Source organism: Pollicipes pollicipes, unplaced genomic scaffold (genome assembly GCF_011947565.3).
Source record: "Pollicipes pollicipes isolate AB1234 unplaced genomic scaffold, Ppol_2.1 Scaffold_6138;HRSCAF=7277_pilon_pilon_pilon, whole genome shotgun sequence".
NCBI lineage: Eukaryota > Metazoa > Arthropoda > Thecostraca > Pollicipedomorpha > Pollicipedidae > Pollicipes > Pollicipes pollicipes.
In genome coordinates, this window is record NW_023596818.1 from 953,063 (window position 1) to 956,102 (window position 3,040).

The 3,040-nt window shown below is 59.8% G+C and overlaps 1 protein-coding gene across 1 annotated transcript; it reads left to right on the top strand.

The window, feature by feature from the left end:
* Positions 1 to 262: 262 nt before the first annotated feature.
* Positions 263 to 2,775, top strand: LOC119106026 (zinc finger protein 525-like). Its single transcript, XM_037229621.1, has 3 exons — positions 263 to 283; positions 1,757 to 2,062; positions 2,764 to 2,775. The coding sequence occupies exons 1-3, from the start codon at positions 263 to 265 to the stop codon at positions 2,773 to 2,775; spliced, it is 339 nt and encodes a 112-aa protein (XP_037085516.1).
* Positions 2,776 to 3,040: the final 265 nt, after the last annotated feature.

Consider the following 3,040-nt stretch of genomic DNA (forward strand, 5'->3'; position numbering starts at 1 on the left):
GCGACCGCTCTCAGACATCGTCGGGCATCAGCCGCAGCACATCCAAGTGTGGATGCATGATTTTACATGATTTGCTGCAAAAAAATCCAATATTGCCGGCGATGCATGGATGATTAACTTTGAGATGCACCTTGTCTGCTATGAGCAGCACTGAGATGAAAGCCACATGTGGCTTATTTGTTTCAGCTACGCTGCTCGAAAGTAGTTTTTATTTCTAGCTGTTTGGGTATAGGGCCGTTCTTAATGTTTTTTCATTTGAACAATGTCTTATAGCGCCTTTTTGGTGAGTCTAAATAGATTTTGCGTGACCCGGCCACATAAAATAATACGAAGTAGATGGATGGCATTGGCAGGCTTTGTCAAACATGAATGACGCTGGTTTCCATTACGATTCGTCTCCTCACTTAACACCGACAGACCCTCCTTCCCTGCATAGCAGTGCTGCGACAGCACACAACGCTAGCCTGCGCCGCTGTTCTGAGCTGTCCGCTTGTAACGGGCGGCTCAGTGTTGACCCAACCCCAGCCTCACTGCGGCACTGGGCTCACTGCTTAGCCGACGAGCCCCGGACGTACTGGTCTCGCTGAGACGAGTCCCGGACGTACTGGTCTCGCTGAGACGAGCCCCGGACGTACTGGTCTCACTGAGACGAGCCCCAGACGTACTGGTCTCGCTGAGACGAGACCCCGACGTACTGGTCTCGCTGAGACGAGCCCCAGACGTACTGGTCTCGCTGAGACGAGCCCCAGACGTACTGGTCTCGCTGAGACGAGCCCCGGACGTACTGGTCTCGCTGAGACGAGCCCCGGACGTACTGGTCTCACTGAGACGAGCCCCAGACGTACTGGTCTCGCTGAGACGAGTCCCCGACGTGCTGGTCTCGCTGAGACGAGTCCCGGACGTACTGGTCTCGCTGATACAGGCCCCGGACGCACTGGTCTCGCTGAGACAGACTGACGAGGTATTCGCACAGGCAGAGCGGGCAGTCGTTCCACTGTATGGTCCAACGCAGTCCTGTATTGGCTGTTATCTGGAGCTCGGATATTGTCCCAGACATCGTTAGCGGCCAGGGTGACTGTCCTTTGACAACATCCAGCTATTTGTGTCACTCGCAGACTATGTGTCGGCCATGGACTCTTTTGCGTCTCATTCTCTTTTCACACTAACGTTCCGTCGTGACGCCTTCTGACGAGCAGTCGTTAAGCAAGCAAATGATGGCACGAGAGCGTTGCCACGGCAAGGTTCCGACCTTGGCTTCGGTATCCGTGGCTGTACAACGTCATGCACCTTTCTAAATATAGCTCCATTGATAAGAGCGGCGACATGCTTCCATGTAATGGTAAGCTTTGCATTGCATTATATTATATTATCAACATTGCCTTCGTCGTACTACAGTGTAGAATATGCGTTTATTGACAACATCATCGGTTAAGTGGTTTCTTATTTTAACCAACTCATTGCAACACAGCGAAAGGAAATCGAATTTGCTCAGAATTCCAAAAATTGCTCGGCAGTTTTAACAGGTCAAAATGTGTTTAGCATCGTTGCAAGCGATGGATTTTTGAACTGTTTGTGAGCGGCGGGTCCACCTCGCAGGTTGATGGATACGGACCGCGGCGGCGGTGGGAACGGCGGCGGCGGCGGCGGCGGCGGCGGCGGCGGCAGCGGCGGCGGTAGCGGCGGCGGTAGCGGCGGCGGCAGCGGCGGCGGCGGCGGCGGCGGCAGCGGCGGCGGTAGCCGCACCGCGTGCGGCCAGGGCGACTGCCAGTACCGGTCGGCGCGGCGCGGCAACCTCAGCCGCCACCGTGTCACCATGCACCGCCAGCTGGCCGAGCCGCTGCTCTGCTGCCGCGCCAGCTTCGACACCAAGCACGCGTACGAGCAGCACCGGCGCCGGGCTCACGCGGCCGGCTACAGCTGTGGCGAGTGCGGTCGCACGTTCGGCCGGCGCGCGCTCATGACGCGCCACAGCTACATCCACGCGGCGCGCAAGCCGTTCGAGTGTGTCAGCTGCCGGCGCTACACGACCGCCAGCAAGTCGAACCTGCGCCGCCACCTGCAGGTGTGCTGCCGGCCGCGGCCGGCTGCCGCCGCCGCGGCATCGGTACCACGGCCCGCGCCGCGGCCGCCGATCTTCCAGGCGTCGATCCACATCTCGTGCGGCCCGTGCGAGCCGGCCGGCAGCGCGGCGCCGTGGGCGAGCTGGCCGCCGGCCTCGAGTAGCGCCGGACCGCCGGTGCTCCGGCATCCCCTGCCAGGGCTCGGCGCGCCGCTGGCCCACTACGGCCAGGCGCTTGCACACTGCGGACCGAGCCTGTTCTACGAGGCGCTCGGACGAGCGACGTCCGGACTGGGACGTGACCCCGACGGGCGGCTGGAGGTCAGCTCGAAGGCAGCAGGGCTCGTGGAGGCGGCGCTCAGAACGAAAAGTGCTCACGAACTGAGTGGAGGAACAACGGCGTGGCCGAATCTGAGTCAGACTGGTACGTCCATGGCCAAGTCTGTTCTTAGTCTCAGCCAGGCGTCCAGGTCAAAGTCTGACGTCGGTTTGATTCACACGTGCGGTGCGAAGTCTGGCTCACTCACACCTCCACGGCTGGGTCTCACTCACACCTCCAGCGCGACGCTCGAGCTCAGCCCGACTCACAAGCGCCACACGAAGTCTCGTCAAACTCCGACTGACGCGTCGAGAACAAAGCCTGTCCCGGGTCAGACCTACAGCTCTGAGACGCAGCCTGATCTGGGTCACACTCATGCCTCGAGGACACGTTCTGACCGGAATTCGCTCGACCGAGGCGTCCCCAGCCCGCCCAGGCGGCGGGCCTTCAGCTCGTTCCGCGTGGCCGACATTTTGGCCCCTGACAGCTAGCCTGCTGCTCTGCACGACAAATGGATAGGTGGCCGGGGGTTCAACAGTCAGTGCCTAGTCATGGTGCGGAAGCTGAATGGTAGTCAGACGTTTGGTAATGCACGAAAGGCCTGAATTTCGCAGCAGACGTCTAGTCAGCGACGTGGGACAAACCAGATTTGTGGTTTTAAG